We start from the raw sequence: 19,937 nt of genomic DNA, 5'->3' as shown, positions 1-19,937 counted from the left end.
ACTGCAGACGGTGCTGCTCCAAACCAGGCTCTACTCCTGCTGGCTGGTGTCTATGGGGACAGTCTTCATCACGTCATTCCTTTGCTCAGAAAGATTCAAAGGGTAGCCCCTTTAATGGTGGTGGTTTAGCTGCTAAGCTGTGCTCGACTCTTGCAACACCATGGACTGTAGTGCACCAGGCTTCTCTGTCGGTGGGATTTTCCAGTCAAGAATACTGGAGAGGGTGGTCACTTCCTTCTCCAGGGGATCATCCCGGCCCAGGGATCAAACGCGAGTCTTCTGCATTGAAGGCAGACTCTTTACTACTGAGCCAGCAGGGAAGCCCCGCCTCTTCAGGAGGAAAATCTAGTTCTATCTTCCAGTACTTCCCTGAGTAAACTTTCTGTTCTACCTGTGAACACACCTGCGTTGTTTCTCCTCTGAGTTATTACTTGGAACTTTTCTGGCTGGACCGTCTTCTCCCCTAGTCCACCAATGGAAACACTTAATTAGTTTCAAGTCTCAGTCCAGATGATTCTACCTGTGTGTTAAGTCCATTCATAAAGGTTCAGTCATGGCTCTAAAATCCTGAAGCACTTACGGATTCTTCTTGTTTTACGACACTGTCCCCATCTTGAGCTATTTATGAAAAGTATTAGCTGTGGTTAAAAACTTCTGGAGGGCGGAGACCTTAACTAATCCCGTTCTATGCCAATCAGCCTCGGTCTCAGCATTATGCGCCTGGCTATAAACTGGGGTTCTTATGACACTTTCCCTGGGTTTGACCATTTGCTAGAATTACTCACAGAGCTCACAGAATCACTTATTTATGCTTACTGGTTTTTTTGTATAATAAAGGCTATGACCAAAGGATATAGATGAATAGTCAGATGAACATGTACATAGGGTGAGAACTGGAAGAGACTCAGACACAGGAGCTTCTGTCCCCTTGGAGCTGGGTTGCACCACCCCCAGCACACCGATGTGGCCACCAACCTGGATGTTCTCCGAACCCAGTACTTGTGGGAATTGTATGGAGGCTTCAGCCCACAGACACGACGGATCATGACCTCAATCTCCTTCACTTCTTCCCTTCCTGGAGGATGGGGTGTGGGGCTAAAAGTTTCAAGTGTCTAATACTTTCTGGTGACCAAACACTGACCTGAAGCCATCCAGAGTTACCTCATCAGGACAAACGACACTCCTCTCACCCAGGAAAGTCCAAAGGATTTAGTAGTTCTGTGTCAGCAGCCAGAGTCAAAGACCAAACATTAGAACAAAGGATGCTCCTAGAGCTCTTATCCCTTAGAAAAGCTCAAAGGTTCTAGGAGCTCTGGGCCAGGAGCCAGGGACCAACATCATTAGCTATATTTTTTCTATTATTTCATGAAAGTTGGAGCCTAAATAACAATATCCCCTTCCCAAAGTTCCCCCCCCCCCCCACCAAGTTATCCTCATAAACCTGCAACACTAAAAACCATGAAGAAGAATCCAGACATAGGATTGTTTTGTCCTGACTCTACCCACCGCAGTGCTGAGTAGAGGTCAGGACAGTGCAAGCCTTCTCTTCCTGCCCCAATTTCAGTCAGTAAAAGAGCAAATTCCAAGCCTCTTCAGGGTATCTTCATCCCTCCCACCAGTCATGTCCAGATTAGGAAGAGATCTCAGGAAACGACTTAGTCACTGGAACCTGGGATGAGTTCCCAGTTTTCCATCCAAATCCTGCCTCTAGAATCAACTTTCAATGCCTTCTCCCCTTGAAGTCATTCACCTCACATAGCCTTTTCCTGTGTCAGACTCCTCCTGTGGCTGCAGTCACAGGCATGCGAGTGCTATCAGAGTCTAACTTAACTTTTCTCTCTTGGGTTTGGATGCTTGTGTTTGCCCCCCTCATAAGACTTTGAGATAAATATTTTTAGGGAGCATGCCCCACAGGACTGTGACTTGTAATGAACGGGACCAAGAGGCATTTTCAATCACACACCCCTACAACCAGCACTGAGGACTGCCAATCCAAGATCAGCTTCAGGAGGTTGGTGAGCACACCTTACACTTGGTTTGGTACCAGATTCATTCATTCAGTAGCAGAGATTCATGGCTTTCTATTATGCATCAAGCACAGTGCTCTGCACTAGAGCAACAGTGGTGATGGGATAACACACACCCTCCCTTCCCTCTCACGGTTTATAGTGTCATCAGGGAGACAGACCAGGAAACGCTCCATAAACATTTCCTATCTGACGGGTACCTCGAAAGAGCAAGAGTCAAGTCTGTGTCATCACAACTTAATCCAGTTCACACTTCTGTGCCAGCCTCTGTGTTGGAATGGGGATATAAAAATAAAATAGAATGCAAACTCTGCCCTTAAGACTTTATAGAATCTGCAATTCTGTAATAGGATCAACTCTGCTCCGTGTTTGTGGGCAAAACCACTCTCTTCCGGGTACCTTACCCACAATCTCAAGGGTGTGCTTTATGTATTTACCTACACTCCACCAGATGAAGTCTGTAAGGAGAGTCAGTGAAATACGAACCAAAGGTGCCAGTCTCTGAAGTGGTGTGGCTTCCTCTGCCTCGTAGAGGTAGAAATTCAAAGAAGCAAAGAAATAGCCAGGCGCTGGCTCAGTGCAGCTGCGACCTATAATGTGGGGGTGACAATCACACTGCCCATTCTTGGGTGAGCACCTGTGGGAAAAAAGAGTGGAGGTGGGGTGGCAAGTATAAGATAAGGGCCTGGGGTGCTGGCCCTCTGGATTTGAGTCCATTCTTTGAATCCATCAATCAGTCATCCTGGGGAAGATGTGGCGAGGCAATGGGATCTACAGGTCTGGTGTTTTTATTAACTTTTTGTTTTATGTTGGAGTATAGTTGATTAACAACGTTGTTCCAGTTTCAAGTGTACAGCAAAATGATTCAGCAATACATACACATGCATCTGTTCTATTTCAAATTCTTTTCCCATTTAGGTTATTACATAATATTGAATATAGCCCCCTGTGCGATACACTAGATTCTTGCGTGTTATCCATTTTAAATACACCAGTATGTTCATGTCAATCCCAAACTTCCCATCTATCCCTCCCCTAGCCATTCTCCCCTTATGGTAGCCATAAGCTCATTCTCTCAGCCCTACAGGTCTGATCTTGACAAACCAATCCAGATCCATGAAACCCTGGCCACCGCTTCTGTCCTCAGTGCCTCTCTGCCTCTCCTCTAAAAACTGCACAAAGGAGAATGCTGGACCTCTCTTTACACGCTGGCAAAAAGTTGGGGTTTCAGGTGGGTCAAGTCATACATGTGCAGTGATATTTCCCACTACCTTGGGATTCCCAAGTAACAGAACTGTTTTCTCAGCCTCAGAAATACCTGAAGTGAAAGAAATCAAGTGGGCTCTCTTTAATGTCTCAAGATTGCTGCTTTTCAATGCCCTTTGCCTGCCATGGAATGACTTCACTTCTGACTATCAGCATGTCCTAATAAGCGCTTTTACTCATTTTATGGAAATAGGATTGAGGAATACTGCCACAAGACTCACTCATTTTACTGACTTCCGTGTTGGAATAAGCGCCTCCAATATAACAGTCACAGGGAGAACATCCATGGAGGTGATTTTCTAGTCCCCAGTATCCAGCCTACAAACAGAAAATGCTCAGTTGATTCCAGTTGTGAAGATACCTGCTTCTCTGAAGTATGGCATTAATATTAAAAGCACTACAAGTCAATTGTCAACAGTAAACAGCCACAGGGCCTGAACAATCACACAGCAGCTTGCTTGCCTACATCCTTGATGCTGCTGCTGCTGCTGCTAAGTTGCTTCAGCCCTGTCCGACTCTGTGGGACCCCATAGACAGCAGCCCACCAGGCTCCCCTATCCCTGGGATTCTCCAGGCAAGAACACTGGAGTGGGTTGCCATTTCCTTCTCCAATGCATGAAAGTGAAAAGTGAAAGTGAAGTCGCTCAGTTGTGTCCGACTCCTAGCGACCCCACGGACTGCAGCCCACCAGGCTCCTCCGTCCACGGGATTTTCCAGGCAAGAGTACTGGAGTCAGGTGCCATTGCCTTCTCCGACATCCTTGATAATGATCTTCTAAAAGTAAACATCTCCTATTCCCAGGACTCGAATGAAGAGAGTAGGTAGGTTGTCTCTGTATTGCTTCAAATGGAATTGCAATGGATAATCAACAAGGACCTACTACATAGCACAGGGAAGTCTATTCAATATTCTGTAAAAACCTAAATGAGAAAAGAATCTGGAAAAGAACAGATACAGGTATAACTGAATCACTTTGCTGTATACCTAAAATACAACATTGCAAATCACCTATACTCCAATAAAAAGAGAAAAGAAATGCAATAGAAACCTCACAGTTCCTCTGACAGCACCAATTTTAGCTTCTAGCTAGGTTGTTTAAGGCCAGTCAGGAGAAATTCTTCAACTAGCCTAATTGCAACTGTTTGCATAAAACCAATGGAGTCCCTTACTATAAAACCCCTAGGGATTTTTACTTCCACACTAGAGCAATGTTTGTGAGTTAAAAAAAAAAAAAAAAAGTATTCAGCTGATAGTGAGATCTTGTATGAATTATCACCGTTCAGTAGAATCGCTTACTTATAAATAATTATTTTGGCATAACAAACTCTCCCCATGTGAGAGATCCAACTCTTTTCTTCAAGATTTTTCTCATCATTGCAACATCCTGACCTTTATTCGATATAAACAGCTGGTGAGATACAAACAACTACCTCTCAGTTCTGACGTTTAGACTCAGAAAAAGACTCCCCTGCTCAAATATCTATTTAACAAGCTTAGGTGAAATTAAGACCTAGGTTGGCATGGAATTCTCATTTGAAATGGGTTTGTTAAGTATCCATATATTTTGTTGTTATCTTGGTACAATTTTATGCCCGGTTTTACTCAAACAGATTTATTTTAGACATTTAAAGTTGACATAATTTGTTACATAACACAGCTAAGGGCTTTTGAAATCTTTTTTCCCCAAACCAAACTTCAGTTTCAGCAAAAGCAGTGTGAACTGAGCTGCTTTACTCAGGCTGGGGTTGTGAGAACTCCCGCGAGGCAGCTTATCCTGTAATGCTTGCCCCCTGCTGCACCATCGATAGATCTGCCTGGGGTACCAAGCAGAGGCCTGGGCTCAGCCATGATGGGAAGATTCCCCAGTAGTGGCCCCCGCTCAGTTAGTTTCCTTTTGTAAGAACAATGGCAGTTAACTAGCTAAGAAAAAAGTCAGCTGAGTCTAAGGTTTGTCTGGAATGATCTGATGTGGTGTCTCCGTTGACCTGTTCACTAGCTCTGCACTCCTATTTTGTGTTGCCCATTCATGGTCATGGAACTCGGCACAGCTCACCTTCCAACAAGAAACTTCTAGATTACCTGTCCTGTGGCAGAGTTCCCTTTTCATATTTTCTCCTTGCTTCCTTTTCCCTCCTCCTCTGCCTCATCCCCATGTGTTTTCAGTAAAGCGACTTACAATATTAGCACAAACTATGTTGTAACAGACATATGTTTCTTATTTATCAGCTACATTTCTTCAGACACATCAAGGTCACTGTTCTTTTATTAGGTTAAGTTTTTGTTTTTTCTTTCTAAAATGTCACAGTGGGCTGCCAAGTTTGGAGGACAAAGGAAACAGCTGGATTTTTAACTCTCTAAATGCGTGACACATTTCTTATGGCGGGAACATGTTTTATTTTGCTAATTTGAGACATATATGCTCATGTATGTAGTAGAGTCTGTGAAAAATCCAAGGGTTTATTTCCCACAGGAATCTACAATACATTTAAACTTGATTTTTTTTTTTATGAGCTCATCCAAAAATAATTTGGGGCAAGGAGTGGTCGGGGTGGGAAACTGACTGTATATTAAAAGACTCCATGATCTGGTGGCCTTAACATGGGGTCGGTGGGTGGGGCGGTAGCAAATAAATGCTCTTACACTCTATTGCTTGCACTTTCAGGAGAAGAGTAGATAAAACTATTGTCTGGGTGGGTTCAGATCCATTGGGTAAATGTTGTGCTAGTAAATGCTTAACAACTAGCTTTCTGAAGAACGATAGGGGCTGATTTCCAGTGTGTGCTGACTTCTGCAGTGTAAAAATACTTCGGCCACAGGAGTGCTGAAATACAACAGGGCAAGGAAAGTGATCAGCAAGACCAAGTCTCTTCTAGGCAATGGCAGTAGAAGACCACATCACTCCCTAAAGCGGGGGATTTTGTGCCCAGTCGTGTCCGACTCTTTGTAACCCCGACAGGCTCCTCTGTCTCTGGGGATTCTCCAGGAAAGATTACTGGACTGGATTGCCATGCACTCCTCCAGGGGATCTTCCCAACCCAGGGATCAAACCCAGGCCTCCCACATTGCAGGCAGATTCTTTTACCGTCTGAGCCACCAGAGAAGCCCTCCGAAAAGGGGAATCAGAGGTAAAATACATACAGTGCATTCTTCACAGTGTAGTCCAGTAGCAAATGGCTGACACAAGCATTGGCCTGTATCCACATCATAGGTCAAGGGCAGCAGACTCCCAAGGGGGTGACAGTCGCAGGCTGAAAGCACATCGTACATAGTTATTCTCATCTTTACTTCTTCACACTGGTAAACCTTCTTAGCTTACACTGAGCAAAACATGGCCACGAGAACCCTGAGCAGCCTGCCCTACCAAGTCCACTGTCTGCCTGGCCACACCGCTACTGTACTTCATTCAGCTTCCCCCAGGAAAGCCAATGCCAGACATTCTCAGAGCCCTCGTGTGGTTCTGCTGCTGCTGCTGCTGCTGGTAAGTGGCTTCAGTCGTGTCCAACTCTGTGCGACCCCATAGACAGCAGCCCACCAGGCTCCCCCGTCCCTGGGATTCTCCAGGCAAGAACACTGGAGTGGGTTGCCATTTCCTTCTCCAATGCATGAAAGTGAAAAGTGAAAGTGAAGTCGCTCAGTCGTGTCCTACTCCTAGCGACCCCATGGACTGCAGCCTACCAGGCTCCTCCGTCCATGGGATTTTCCAGGCAAGAGTACTGGAGTGGGTGCCATTGTCTTCTCCATCATGTGGTTCTACTGGGTGCCAATTAGGAGGAGACAAGAGGTCATGCATGTTGGGGAGTGGGGCACAGTTCTAAGTGATGCTGGCTGGATCGAGTGACAAGGGGCAAGGGTTTCTAAGCATCATGGTTATTATAAATGGCTCCCTCTCTGGCAGATGCCATCTATTACAATCCTTTCTCTCCTCTGTTTTAGCGCCTCTTTACTTTTTTTCTTTTTTATTCTCTTTTTTTCTTCCACTCATAGATATTATTGAGATCTGTTAATGTTGTGAAGGCTAAGAAATTGTGTAACCAGAGAAAGATAGGTGTTTTCCCTGCTGAATCTACTACAGGAAAAGCTAATGTGCTTGGAAACAGCCCAAATGTTCTTCAACTGATGAGTGGATAAATAGTGGTGTATCCAAACAATGGAATATTATTTAGCAATGAAAAGATATCAAGTTGCTACAACATGGATAAACCTGGAAAACATCATGGTAAGAAAAGCCAGACACAAAACACCACACATTATATGATTCCCCTTTATGAAATGTCCACAGTAGGCAAATCTATAGAAACAGAAGCATCACTGACTCAATGGATATAAATTTGAGCAAACTCTGGGAAATAGTGGAGGACAGAGGAGACTGACATGCTACAGTCCATGGGGTCACAAAGAGTCAGACACAGCTTAGTGACCAAACAACATAGAAACATAAAGTAGATTAGTGCTTGACTAGGGCTGGTGGGATGGGAGGTGGTAGCTAGAGTGCTTCTTTTCTCCTTTATAGTAAAATAGGTATAACATAAACTTTACCATCTTCACCATTTTAAAGTATATAGTTCAATACTGTTACTTACACTAACACTGTTGTGTAATCAGTCTCCAGAACTCTTCATCTTGCAAAACCGAAACTCTGTATCATTAAATACCATCTCCCTATTCCTCCTCCCTCCCCCAAGCCCTTGGCAACCACCAGTCTATGTTCTGTTTCTATGGATTTCACTTAACAAAATGCTTTCAAGGTTCATCCATATTGTAGGATGGATCAGGATTTCCCTTCTTTTTAAGGCTGAATAATATTCCATCATGCATACATACCACATTTTGTTTATCCATTCATTCATCAATGGATGCCTGGGTTGCTCCTACCTTTTGATTGCTGTGAATAGTACTTCTATTAACATGGGCATGCAAATCATCTTTAAGATGCTGCTTTCAGTTTTGAGGGAATATAACCAGAAATAAGAATATGGAGTTTCTTTAAGGTAATGAAAATGTTCTAAAATTGATTGTAGTGATGGTTACACACTCTGAATATACTACGAATCATTGAATTGTATACTTTAAAAAGTGAATTGTATGGGATGTGAATGTAACTAAATCTTCGACAAAAGAAAAATCAAAACAAAAACCAGTGTTTGGCCCATTTCTTGGAGGGCATAATGTTAGTCAGTGAACCAGGGTAAGTGCCTGGAGTACTGAGAGGTATACTGGGAAACTGGCTTAGCTATATAATTAATTACCCTGAAATTAAATTTTACATCAAATCCAAAAAGAAGAGCATTTTAAAAATAGAATGATTCATCATGCAGCTTTCTAAACATGCAAATAACCCACAGTTCCTTATATGGGTGTAACACAGAGCATGACACTGTGATCAAAGGGAAATAATTAACCCAGACTCTCTGAGGAATCAGCAGCTCTCTGAGACCCCCAGGCAGCCTTAAATTTCTGTGATCCTAGAGCCAAGGGGCTCCCCATTTGGCCCTCAAAAACTCTGCAGTTATTTCTATTTTCCCACGACTCCTTCCTTGCTTCTTTTTTCCCCCAATTGAAAATTGCCTAAGAAGTCATCAATCTATGCAAAAACGCATAATGTAGTTTAGCAAGCTTGTAGAATGGAATCCTGGTGGAGGATTTTTCTTTTTTAATTTAAAGGTTTCATAACGGCATTAAATTTCTTGGCAGTTATCCTGTGTTTGCTCCAGCAGTGAAAATGTGAGCGCCCAGTGCTGGTTCTTGATGATAAACTCAGCAAACCACCTAAAATAGTTCACTAATTCACTAAAATTTGTGAGAGGTTTTGTATCACTAAAAAAAAAAAAAAAAAAAATTCAGAGAATGGGGGGATTTAAGTCTTTACAATGACCAAATGTTAGCATTGACAGGGGCAGCTCCAAGCCTCAAAATGCACTCAAGGTGATGATCCAGCCGCTGCTGACTCACACTGATGGCCGAGGGGGTCCGGGGCGCCCAGTCCATAGTGGTCTGGCTTGCATCTGTCACATTTTGCTCCTTCCACTTTCTCCTTACACAGGCATCGGCCGGTCATAGACCCCAAGTCAGGATCAGAGTGGCTCACACAAAGCCCACCTGAAATGGTCCCATCAGGGTCACACTCACAAGCTGGGGACACATGTGCATTATCTTAATTAGCTGCAAATTGTGGGAACCCTGAAATAGAAGCATACTGCTTTACCGTCACTATAACTGTTTTAGCTGTTTAAATACAATAAATATGTTTAAATAATTAAACCAATGAGCAAGGGCTGCTTGGATATGTCTCCCATGTCTCAGAACTAGAAAAATATTGACTAATACATAAATATATTTTTAAAAGAATTTTAAGTGATTCTAAAGGAAGAAGATCAGAGAAAGTCTATTATGAAAGCCAGATGTTAAGATTAGATTGATGAAAAAAAGCAACAAACTGTAAAATTTATATGGATCACAAATAACCCTGAATAGCCAAAGCAATCTTAAGAAAAGAATGAAGCTGGAGCCACCATGTTTCCTGATTTCAAATTATATTACAAAGCAACAGTAATCAAAAGAGCATGGTATTGGCATAAAAATAAACACATAACCCAGTGGAACAGAACAGAGAACCCAGTGACAGACCCACACATATATGGTCAACTAATTTATGACAAAGGAGTCAAGACTATATGCCAGGGAAATGTCAGTCTCTTCAATAAAAGACATTGGGAAGATTGAACAGCCATGTGCAAGAGAAAAAACTGGATCCCTCTCTTACACCATTCACAAAAATTAATTCAAGATGGACTGAAGACTTGAATGTAAGATCTTAAACCAGAAAACTCCTGGAAGAAAACACAGGCAGCAACCTTTTTGATATCGGTCCTGGCAATGATTGTTTGCATTTGAAATCAAAATCAAAGGCAAACAAAAGGAAAAATAAACAAGTGGTACCATATCAAACTTAAAGCCTTCTGCACAGCAAAGGAAACCACCCACAAAATGAAGAGGCAATCTACTGGCAAGCACAAGAAATACCAAGTGTTTTCAAGGATGTGAAGAAAAGGGAACTTTTTTGTACTGTTGTTCAGTTCAGTTCAGTTCAGTCGCTCCTTGTGGCCGACTCTTTGTGACCCCATGAATCTCAGCACGCCAGGCCTCCCTGTCCATCACCAACTCCCGGAGTTCACTCAGACTCAGGTCCATCAAGTCAGTGACGCCATCCAGCCATGTCATCCTCTGTCGTCCCCTTTTCCTCCTGCCCCCAATCCTTCCCAGCATCAGAGTCTTTCCCAATGAGTCAACTCTTCGCATGAGTTTGTACTGTTGATGGAAATGTAAATTGGTGCAGCCACTATGGAAAGCAATATCGAGGTTCCCCCCAAATTAAAAATATGAAATACCCAGAAATTCCATTGCTAGGTACTTATCTGAAGAAAATGAAAACACTAATTTAAAAAGATACATGAACTCTATGTTCACTGCAGCATTCTTTATAGTAGGCAAGACATGGAAGCAACTTAAGCAATCAATAGATAGAATAAAGAAATATACCACGTTGCGTATGTTTACATAATGGAATATTACACAGTCACAAAAGAATGAATTCTTGCCATTTGTGGCAAAATGGGTGGATTTTGAGGGCTTTATGCTTAGTGAAATAAGGTAGACAAAGACAAATACCACATGACCTCACTTACATATAGAATCTCAAAAAAATCCCCAAAGCAAACTCATAGTTACACAGAATAAAATGGTGGTTTCCAGAGGTGGGGATGTGAGAGATGGGTGAAGGCAGTCAAGAGGCACACATTTCCAGTTATAGAATAAATAAATCTTTACTGTAATGTACAGCATGGTGAACATAGTTAATAGTGTAGCCTGCATTTGATAGTTGCTAAGAGAGTAGATTTCAAAAGTCCTCATCACAAGGAAAAAATTGTAACTATGTGTGGTAATGAATGACAACTAGACTTATTGCAGTGATAATTTTGCAATACAAAATATACCAATTGTTTACCAAATCTCTGAAATACGGTTGTTAAGAAAGTAAATCTGTCCTTCCTATAACAGAAAAATATGTTACAGAGGAAAGAGCTATCATTCTTTTTGGGTCTTCTTGGAAAGGAGCACCTTCAAGGAAAAAAAAAAGAGAATAAGAAATGTTCAAATCTTTGTTTCAATTTTGGAAATCTGTTGGTGGGGCAAAAGCTTCATGAAGAGATTCTGGAAAATGAGATAAACAGTCATATGTAACAAAAGTAACAACCTCCTCCATCTTTTTTTTTCCAGTAGAAATTCAAACAATTAAAAGAAGAAATGGCATATGAAAAAGGATGCTGATAATATGAGTAGTTCCAGTGGGTAAAAGCTAGAAAATGTAGCGCTTAACCGAGTATAAGAACAAAGAGTTAGGGCTGCCCAATACAGCAGCAGCCTTCTTATTGCTGGAGGTCTGGTTGTGACTTTGGCATACAGGACAAGTGCGTTCATTAGTAGACATTAGATGACCAACAAGGTCGTCTTGAATCTTCGTGGACCTGTGTTTTCAAGGGATTCCACTTTTATGGAAAGCAATAAAGATTTAAAAAAATGAATATCTGGATTCTAAGAAACAACTATGTTAAGATTCATACATGTTTGCTTTGGAGTAATAAAACAAAACCCTCAAGTCTAAAGCAGTGTTTACCTAACCACCATTTAGGTTAGTGTATTGAGGGGAAAAAATTCAGTCAGTCTGGAATCAATGAAGCAAACAGTTGTCTGACAGAATCTTTTGTTTGATTTTCAGTTGTTTATTACTGGATTGTGACTGGTGATAAAATCTTACTATAGAAAACTAGCATTGACTTCTGTTTAGTTTGGGGAAAAAAACCCCACAATTTTCTTCTAATTAAAGCCAGTTGCTTCTAGGAAGGAAGGAAGGGACAAACTAGGTTCATTTTAGAAGTAGCCAAAAGGAAAAAAACTCATCTTTATTTGGGAGACACTCCAAACGGTCAGCAACGAGTTCCAGAGTATAATTTAATTATACACAGAAATATCCTTTGGGAAAGGGAAATGGGTAAATGGCCAGTAAGTTTGAAATAATCCTGCATTGTGGCCTTTAGAGTAGAAGTCCAATAAAATCTTTTCAGGTCACACAATTAAATTCCAGCAAACATTATTGGTGGAGTCTACCAAATATTTGTTTCCTCTGTATCACATTCAACTGTGTCTTAAATCATAGAAGACTTAAAACTGGTCAACTCTTAGGCCTGGAATCTGATCATGTAAATATTTAGGCTCAAACTAGGACAGCTTAGAGAAAATTTATATGAGAATGCTGGTCAAATACACATCATCTGTGTACACACACTTACAAATACATAAACATGTGCTTAGAGAAGCTAAGAAGTCTCAAAATTGTTTTCTTTTTTTTAACAAGCTCCTCATTTGCCTTTCCTCGAGAAATTCCTTATTCACAAAGAATGGTTTTAAAATTTCAAATCAAGGGCACTAATTTTCTTTCCTTCTTTTCCTCCAAAAGCACCATTAAGTTAATACTAAGTGCTCTTTAAAGAGCAAGACTCTGGTTGATGAACTTTATTTGAAATATTTGGTTTAGTTATTTCCAACCTCTTTTCAGATTCCCAGATTATCTGTTTCTAAACACTGTATTTTCCTGATTCCATCTAAGAAATTTCATCTTCATTTACAAATATAGAGCTTTATAAACATTAATAAAAGTTGTGTGTGTTTGCATGTGTGTGTGTGTATGTGTGAGAGAGAGAAAGATGGGGGCAGAAGGACAAGGAGGGAGAGAGAAGTGGATTATGGATTCTGGTAAAAAAGTAGGGCACTTAGCACATCAATTTAAAGAAATATGTTCTATGAGGACCCAATTCTTTATATTAAACAGGGCATGTAAGGTAAATTTCTTTTTTTCAAGGTAAACTTTAATACAATCAGCTACCTACTGAGTAATCTGAGCAAAAAAAATTTCATTTATGCTTATTCCACATCATGATGATTTAAACTTTAAAATCTAGGACATTGTATGTATTGGGGTGGCTGCTGATTTACTTTTGCATAAGACTTCAGTTTATGTATTATGATTATGTTAAGTCTGAAATTGGAGTTTCATAGCAAATCCCTCAGACTTCCCAGGTGGCGCAGTAAAGAATCTGCCTGCTAATGCAGGAGCCATGGGTTCAATCCCTGGGTCAACAAGATCCCCTAGAGGAGGAAATGGCCACCCACTCCGGTAATCTTCCCTAGAGAATCCCACATACAGGGGAGCAGGGCGGGCTGCAGTCCACAGGGTCACAGAGTCAGACATGAGTGAGCAAGCACACAGCCTAATGTCATTTATCTCCAGTTTGAAAACATGTCAACAGGTATCATTTGTTGATAAAAAAATGTGTGAAAGTGTGAAAAGAAGCAAGGTAATGATAACTGCTAAATATATGAGAGTTTATCCACAGGAAGGAGGGTAGACAAAGAGGAGAAGTGGGTAGCTAGAATATCCCATTCACAGAGCTGCAGTGTTGTAGTAATGTCCTGAAGGTGAGAGGGCAAGATACTATGTTCTGACAAAGCTAGTGGTGGGTATATTATTTATATTATATATATAAAGTGTTATTTTCTATTATTTTTATCTATGCCTAAAATATTATCTTTTAAAAAAATTGAGATTAATAAAACGAAAAACTTTTAAACATTAAAAAAAGAAAAATGAGAGACTTCCCTGGTGGTCCAGGGGCCGAGACTCATGGGGATGGGTTTCAATCCCTGGTCAAGGAACTAGATCCCACATGCCACAGCTAAGAGTTCACAGGATGCAATTAAGGATCTCACATGCCACCACAACAAAGATTTAAGTTCCCACATACCACAACAAAGACCTGGTGTAGCCATAAAGACACTTTTTTTTTTAAAGGAAAAATGAAACAAGGTAAATTAGCTTAGCGAAACTGAATCATCTACAGCCAAATGATATCGCCAATCTCCGTGCTTAATTACTTCCCTGAGCTGTCACTGCAGGGGCCTGTGGCAGCTTCTGAAACTATTGCCCCCTTCTGGTTGAATCCAGACCAGTTTCCTAATTCATCAGTATCAGCCCTGGTAGCTCAGTGGGTAAAGAAACTCTCTGCAGTGTAGGAGACCCAGGTTCAACCCCTGGGTCAGGAAGATCCCCTCGGGAAGGAAATGGCAACCCACTTCAGTATTCTTGCCTGGAAAATCCTATGGACGGAGGAGCCTGGCAGACTACAGTCCATGGGGTTGCAAGAGTAGGACACGACTTAGCGGCTAAACCACCACAGCCATGGCTGCGAGACCACAAGGAGGGACCTAGATTATCTGGCCCAACTTTTCAGAGAGAGAAAAGCTCAGAACCGAAGTGATTTTGCAATTCCCACCACTGAGAGCAGTTTGGAGACGCTGCTGAGGCCCCCTGCTCAGATGAGGGGCGAGGATGGGTCAGAGGCTGGGGACTCACGAATGCACGTGTCAGGATCTGAGATGGCCTTACGGGGGTCCCTGTAGAAGAGACGTCTGCAGCGGTCACAGTGCTGGCCCTGGGTGTTGTGCTGGCAGTCGTCACACATGCCCCCACTGCGGCCCCCGCGCGCCAGGTATGCAGTCATGTCGAAGTGACAGCAGTCAGAGTGGCCGTTAAAGTGACAAGCTGAAAACCCAGCAAAGTCATGAGAGACTGCCAAGGTCCCCACGGTGAGCATCCCAGGGATGGTGGCTCCCTGCTCCATCACCCATTTTCCCCTCCTGCACTTTCTTCCTCCTCCCTACACCAAGTAGGGAGCTTAAAATAGTTGCTTTCAAGGATCTTCTTAGCACTCCAGTTCTGCTCATATACTCTCTATAAAATGTGTTCTCAAAATGTACACTATGTAGATTTTTAATCAAGCAGAGAAATACTAATCATTAGGGTGATCTAAAAGCCATAGGATGCGATATTTTTTGTTGCCGTTGCTGTTGTTCAATAAAGAATATGTCTAGGGCTTTCCAGGTGGCACAGAGGTAAAGAATCTGCCTGCCAGCGCACGAGACGTGGGTTTGTCTGGGTCGGGAAGATCCCCTAGAGGAAGAATTGGCAACCCCCTCTGGTATTCTGGCCTGGAGAATCCCAAACACAGAGGAAAGTGGTGGGCTACAGTCCATGGGGTGGCAAAGAATCAGATATTAGACCCAAAGAATATGTTTACTGACTCAGACTGGTAAATCTGAAGGTTTTACATCACATGTTTGGTAGTATGGTAGTACTGGATTCTCCAGATTAGATGCTAGAGCTGGGTCCAGCCAGCCTCTCCTTCTCTAGGGCAGAACTGCTGGAAGCGGGCTAAATGTCATTTTCCTCCCAACAGGCACTCGCCCAGATCATCAGAAGGAAAGGCAGTCTGTTTAAAGGGATCTGTGTATCTTTGTGGTAATATCTATGCTACTTGCCTGGTTGGGTTTTTTCCTGTAAACAGCATAAGCTTGGGCCACATTTTGCTGGGTCGTGTGCACTGTGACACCCATGGATGGGGATTTTTCATAAAAGCTCATCTAATAATCTCTTTGTCAAATCCTGTTTTTCCCACATTTGGGAAAAGAAACTGAATAACAGCTTTAGAAATGCATCAAAATTCAGAGGCAGAAAACACATGAGTAAACTTCCTCCTATCTTTTTAAGTCTAAATATTTTACTAAAAAACAAAATAGCCTGTCAAACTCCATCCTGGGCCTCATTTCTCATAGCTTATCTGACATATGGGTTTAAGGTCACATTCACTGAGTCTATATTTATTCAGAAAAACAGTGGGGCTCTCTGTACAAATTCCAGTGGTCACCAGATTGCTGGAGTGACACCATCCCCACTGATAATACTCTCCCATGGCTGTGCCTGTCCTATGGAAAGGGCCACACAACATATAATCTAGTTCTTCAAATTAATGTTAAGTTTTGGTGTGAGGGTTGGAGAAGCTGGTATTCTTCTGTGCAGGAGACATGAGGAATATCACACAGTTGGAGCTGGAAGTCACAAGTTCACCCCCTGCGGTGCCAGAAGCCCAACCGAAACCAGCTAAATGTTCTCCAAAAGAAGGGAAAGCAGAGACTGTGTAAGGAGTTTCATATAAGGAAACTCAGTCTATGCTAAGAACTGAGGTCCACCCACCTCAGCAAGCACTGTCCCGGAGGCCCATAGCTGGCCTCCGAGGAACATCCTGGAAGAAGTCCTTGCACCTCTCACGGTGTGGGCCATCTGTGTTGTGCTGACAGATGCAGCGACCGTGAACCTGCACGCGTGAGGAACATGAACAGTGTGGACACGGGGCTCACCTTTGAACTGTGAGGACATTGGGGTTCTTTAAATGGAAAATGAAATACCAGCTCAAGGGGGTCTCTCTGGGTCTTAGTTTTCCATGTGTTAGTTACAATATGAACCCTGACTGTCTACTATTACTTGCTTAATTATCTTTTAAACTTTTTAATTTTAAAAACTTTTTAAATTTTAAGATGCTTAAGTGAACATTTACAAGGAATTCATTGTTTTTCTGAATTTTGGTATCCGGGAACACATGGCCTGAACACAGGCCCTTGGCAAACTGAGGGCCAGGATGGAGAATGTGTGTGTGTGTGTGTGAGTGCGTGTCTGTGGGGGATGATTTAGGAACATCAGGGAATTAGAAAACTAAAACCGGAAAAAGGTGTGGGATTCCCTTGATTTTTCACAAAATGCCCTCAGTGCCCACATTCCCAGGGAAAAGTTCCATTTCTGGTGAAACATATGAGGTGTCTAAGTGGAAAGAGCTATAGCCTCTGGCCTTGTCCGTTATAACCAATCGTTCAAAACTATTTTTAGTTAGACACACTCCCAAGACTCTGCACAAAATTAGATGCTTCTACTGTATTATTCCTTTAAGATTAGACCCAGGAGTGGAGAAGATCTGCACTGCTTAGGACAGAGTCATTCATAGAGTGTCACTCGAGGTGACGGCTCTCGACAGCATCAGATGTCACTCAAACACTTTGGCACTGAGCCCAGGCTCTCACATGAACAGACCTTCAATACATTTTTATGAGACAATGTATGTGACATGGTTCCTCCCCATCAAATCTCCATTCCCTAAAAAACCAATAAACAAGAGAGAATAAGATGGACCATCTGGAAATCATAAATGACAAATTCTGCCCATTAGCTCAATGATGGCCCCATGTGGCAGAATTCACAAGAAATTCTGTCCAGAGGACTAAAGGCCCCCAGATGGCCTGATGGGCCAGATTGAATGATATCTGGATTTCATTGGATTGTTGATCCCCACATAGAGTCTGACATACATTTAGCACTAAGACAGTGAAGGGAAGATAGGAAAGTCGATCTTGCTCTCAGGTGAGTTTGTAACTCACCATGCCTGGAGGGCTGAAAACATCACTGCGCGTCTTCTGTGTTGAAACACATTCGCTAGCATGGCCATTGCAAAAACAGCTTCCACGAATCACCATCTCATACAGAGCATAGTAGTATTTATCAAGGGAATCATTTTGCCTTCTTCCAAGCAAAGTATCCCCAAGAGTATGGAGCCTGGTAAAGTTTATCCTCAGGTTTGTTAATGTCACAAGGTCTAGAGAAAGGAAGATAATGAAATTAATACATCAAAGTGCATTAGGTTGGATGGGTTCAAAGCACCCTCCTTGACTGATACTCCCTTACCATCCTATAGACATGCAATGACAAGGAATCCCCCTCACATGAAGTTTTACAAAAGAAGTCGGTGTGAAAAATATAAAGCAATTCATACCCTGGATATAAGGGCTGTAAGGGTTTTCTATTTCAAAGCTGGGATCCAACACCTTTAAAACAACCTGTAAAACAAAGGTAGGTAAATTTAGAGTGCTTTACCCCCCAAAACGTAAGTGTTCAATATACTCTTTTTTTTAAATTAAGATTACATTATTTTTTATTTTTTAAAGCATGATTTTAATTTTATTTATTTATTTATTTTGTTGTTGTTGTTTTAAATTTTTATTTTTACTTTATTTTACTTTACAATACTGTATTGGTTTTGCCATACATTGACATGAATCTGACACGGGTGTACACGAGTTCCCAAACATGAACCCCCCTCCCACCTCCCACCCCATATCATCTCTCTGGATCATCCCCGTGCACCAGCCCCAAGCATCCTGTATCCTGGATCGAACATAGACTGGCGATTCATTTCTTACATGATAGTATACATGTTTCAATGCCATTCTCCCAATCAATATACTCTTTTTTTTTTTAAATTTTAAAATCTTTAATTCTTACATGCGTTCCCAAACATGAACCCCCCTCCCACCTCCCTCCCCATAACATCTCTCTGGATCATCCCCGTGCACCAGCCCCAAGCATCCTGTATCCTGGATCGAACATAGACTGGCGATTCATTTCTTACATGATAGTATACATGTTTCAATGCCATTCTCCCAATCAATATACTCTTAAAGAAGATATCCTGACCTTACAAGAAGGCTGAGCCACTATTTCCCACCTGGTGTAGAATGTAGATTATCATTTGGGTTCTCATTTGAATAAAAGCACCAAGAATGAAAATGAAGGAAGGCTGTTAAACAGTCATTCTGCCTCTTTATGCACAAGTGGTCCATGTAGACAGAAGTGCTGATACTACTGGTGGAAAGGACTCCCACGCTTGCTTGGGGTGGAGTGATGGGTTCATGATTCAGCAAGCCCTCATCAAAGTGGATCTGGCCCTGGGGGATTCTGGAGCTGCCTTCTGTCACCATTCTTACTACTCTACCTGATAAGGTAATACCTCCCAAGCCAACTCCTATCCCCTGACTTTCTGCCCATCACCAGCTTTGCTCTCAGGAAGTTCTGGGCAGATCCCACCCAGGTGGGGGGCTTGCAGAGCATGGAGGGCTGCCATTAGCCTTTACGGTTCCTTTGAAAGGACTAGAAAAAGATATTCCTACCTCTGGCATCCTGGCCACAGTGTCCACCTTGCATTTTAGCCCTTGTTCACCTTCAGCAGGGGCACTCTTGTACAGGATCATTTCTTGTAAGGTATTTGTAATTTATGTGAATATGAGCTGAATTCAGGACTCATTTCAATTTAGACACTGCCATTCCTAAACAAGCAGCAGCTCATGTTCTGTTTCAGTTCAGTTCAGTTCAGTCCAGTCGCTCAGTCGTGTCCGACTCTTTGCGACCCCATGAATCGCAGCACGCCAGGCCTCCCTGTTCATCACCATCTCCCGGAGTTCACTCAGACTCATGTCCATCGAGTCAGTGATGCCATCCAGCCATCTCGTCCTCTGTCGTTCCTTTCTCCTACTGCCCCCAATCCCTCCCAGCATCAGAGTCTTTTCCAATGAGTCAACTCTTCGCATGAAGTGGCCAAAGTACTGGAGTTTCAGCTTCAGCATCATTCCCTCCAAAGAAATCCCAGGGTTGATCTTCAGAATGGACTGGTTGGATCTCCTTGCAGTCCAAGGGACTCTCAAGAGTCTTCTCTAACACCACAGTTCAAAAGCATCAATTCTTCGGTGCTCAGCCTTCTTCATAGTCCAACTCTCACATCCATACATGACCACAAGAAAAACCATAGCCTTGACTAGACGGACCTTAGTCGGCAAAGTAATGTCTCTGCTTTTGAATATGCTATCTAGGCTGGTCAT

The 19,937-nt window shown here is 42.3% G+C and overlaps 1 protein-coding gene across 1 annotated transcript in view; it reads right to left on the bottom strand.

The window, feature by feature from the left end:
• Window positions 1–19,937, bottom strand: part of LAMB4 (laminin subunit beta 4) — a 118,398-nt gene that overhangs the window by 80,863 nt on the left and 17,598 nt on the right. Inside the window, 8 exon segments of the mRNA XM_018047504.1 lie at window positions 2,514–2,664; window positions 3,511–3,611; window positions 6,432–6,541; window positions 9,243–9,422; window positions 14,758–14,946; window positions 16,435–16,555; window positions 17,667–17,881; window positions 18,059–18,122. Of these exon segments, the coding sequence (XP_017902993.1) occupies window positions 2,514–2,664; window positions 3,511–3,611; window positions 6,432–6,541; window positions 9,243–9,422; window positions 14,758–14,946; window positions 16,435–16,555; window positions 17,667–17,881; window positions 18,059–18,122 (1,131 nt within the window).

The sequence above is a fragment of the Capra hircus genome, chromosome 4 (assembly GCF_001704415.2).
Source record: "Capra hircus breed San Clemente chromosome 4, ASM170441v1, whole genome shotgun sequence".
Classification (NCBI taxonomy): Eukaryota; Metazoa; Chordata; class Mammalia; order Artiodactyla; family Bovidae; genus Capra; species Capra hircus.
Note: the sequence above shows the minus strand (reverse complement) of the source record. Positions and strands in the feature narration are given on the sequence as shown.